General features: G+C 28.1%; 2 protein-coding genes across 4 annotated transcripts in view; both read left to right on the plus strand.

Moving 5' to 3' along the window:
• LOC108685542 (oxysterol-binding protein-related protein 8) overlaps positions 1–1,361 on the plus strand; it is a 15,165-nt gene extending 13,804 nt beyond the window's left edge. For 2 of the 3 annotated variants that reach the window (XM_018190393.1, XM_018190394.1), the window contains one exon: positions 1,295–1,360. Coding sequence is in view for 1 of the 3 variants with exons in the window: in XM_018190395.1 (XP_018045884.1) it covers positions 1,295–1,304 (10 nt within the window). In the remaining 2 variants the exon portion in view is untranslated. Of the gene's footprint in view, positions 1–1,294 lie in introns of all 3 variants that reach the window. The other variant, XM_018190395.1, reaches the window with a different exon arrangement.
• On the plus strand, positions 1,227–1,722 carry LOC108685543. The gene has a single exon (XM_018190397.1). The coding sequence runs from the start codon at positions 1,295–1,297 to the stop codon at positions 1,691–1,693; it is 399 nt and encodes a 132-aa protein (XP_018045886.1). The 5' UTR covers positions 1,227–1,294; the 3' UTR covers positions 1,694–1,722.
• The last annotated feature ends 161 nt before the right edge of the window (positions 1,723–1,883 follow it).

Genomic DNA, 1,883 nt, shown 5'->3' on the forward strand with positions numbered 1-1,883 from the left:
ATATTAAATATAATATTATGGACAAAAAATTTCTTTTTAACATATGTATACATATAATTAATAATATATGTAATACAAAAAGGAACATATTAGCCACTAACAATTTTATGAAAAAAAATAAGAATAATCTTTATTAATGCAACATGAAACTTATTATCTTTATGTAAATTTATATAAATTTATGACTGATGTCATTCATTTTAGATAATAAATGAATAAAATATTCATATAAAGTTTTACATCATTATATAATATTTTTCTTAAATTTCGATTCTCTCTAAATAAGTACGAGGTGTGTACAAAAAAATTCATGCACTGAATTTTATTCTGCCGACTTCTCCAACCGCTCACAGGAAAGTAGATGGGGTAGATGAGAAATAAACATAAAAGTCCTTTATTGTTTAACGATATTCGTAATGATCGAGATATTAATGTTTGCAATTGTATTAATGAGAGCGCGCCGAAATAGAAATGCTTGAAGTATAGCTAAGCAACGGTACGCTTCCTCTCTTAAACCGGTTCTACATTAATTGCAAGCTGATCGCAAGTTTGTTACGACAGCCAATCTGAAGCTTGCATTTTGAAATCAACGTTTCATATTGGCTGTCATAACAAATTTGCGATTGGCTTGCAACTAATGTAGAAGGCTTTACTTCTCCAACGCGCAGCCTATTGAAAAAAATGGACTAGGCTATACTTCGAACGGCCGGAACGTTTCTATTGGCGCGCTCTTATTAATACAATTGCAAACATTAATATCTCGATTATTATTATTACGAATATCGCTAAACGATAAAGGACTTTTATGTTTATTTCGATCCCATCTACCTTTTTGTGGACAGTTGGAGAAATCTCATGGGACACCTTGTATATCCAGTTATTTCTTAATTTCATCGATTTTAATTCAAAAGTATAAATATAGTGGAAATAAACATCACGATCTAATTCCATCATGGTCAAAACAACGAAATAAATGTATACATGTGTATTATAAAAATTGTCAGTTCCCGAACAAAATGTCAAAATAACATAAAGTTATCGAATTAATGATATAAATTATTAATGATATAAATTAAAAGTTGTAAGTTCAAATATCATAAAATTTTATTTGTTTGATGATATATTCACATACGTCAACAATAAATTCTTAGACGTTTTTTCAAAGATATTTATTTACGAGACAATTTTATTATATAACATAACAAATTTTACATAGATATAACATTTTTCCTTAGTTTATTTTGTACATGTATGTTCGATTAGAATATTTTAACAAAGCTTATTTTGTATTCAGATGGAAGTGATTCCGATAACTCCGCAGATGCTACGTACAATCATAAAAGAATTACAAAAACGTCAATTATTTGTTAAATTAAAAAATTTAAGGGATCATATACAGAGACATTATCCAGTTGAAACCGATTTAGAAACTCTCGAGCAAGAATTACAAGAAAAACTGAAGTATGCTGTTTGCGTTGGATTGATCGCTAAATATGGAGATGACCAATATTGTATACCAACTTTACGAGAAGAGGCTAATGCTGCTAAAACAGCGATCAGTGCATTCTGGGAAATGTACAAAAACGTAATACAATACGTTCGAGTTCTTTTATGTCAACTTTATTTTTTATGCAACAAAGTGCAGTTAACCAATAAAGATCTTTTTATTAATTTAGAATTATCAGTTGCTTAATAAGAGAAAGAAAAAATCAGATATCAAAAGATCGCTATTACATCAGAAACAAAACAAATATATAAATTCTTCTAAGAATTCCTCTAACGATGAAACTGATAGCAGTGAGGATTCAGATTTTTTCTGATCTATTTTTTTTAGACATGTTTTTATATACGTTTTATATGATACAAAATTTTATATATATATA

This window comes from Atta colombica, unplaced genomic scaffold (assembly GCF_001594045.1).
Source record: "Atta colombica isolate Treedump-2 unplaced genomic scaffold, Acol1.0 scaffold153, whole genome shotgun sequence".
In the NCBI taxonomy this organism is placed as follows: domain Eukaryota; kingdom Metazoa; phylum Arthropoda; class Insecta; order Hymenoptera; family Formicidae; genus Atta; species Atta colombica.

What these genes read in the sequence shown, in the direction of transcription:
- LOC108685543 (XM_018190397.1), top strand. Translation starts at nt 1,295, where the DNA reads ATGGAAGTGATTCCGATAACTCCGCAGATGCTACGTACAATCATAAAA.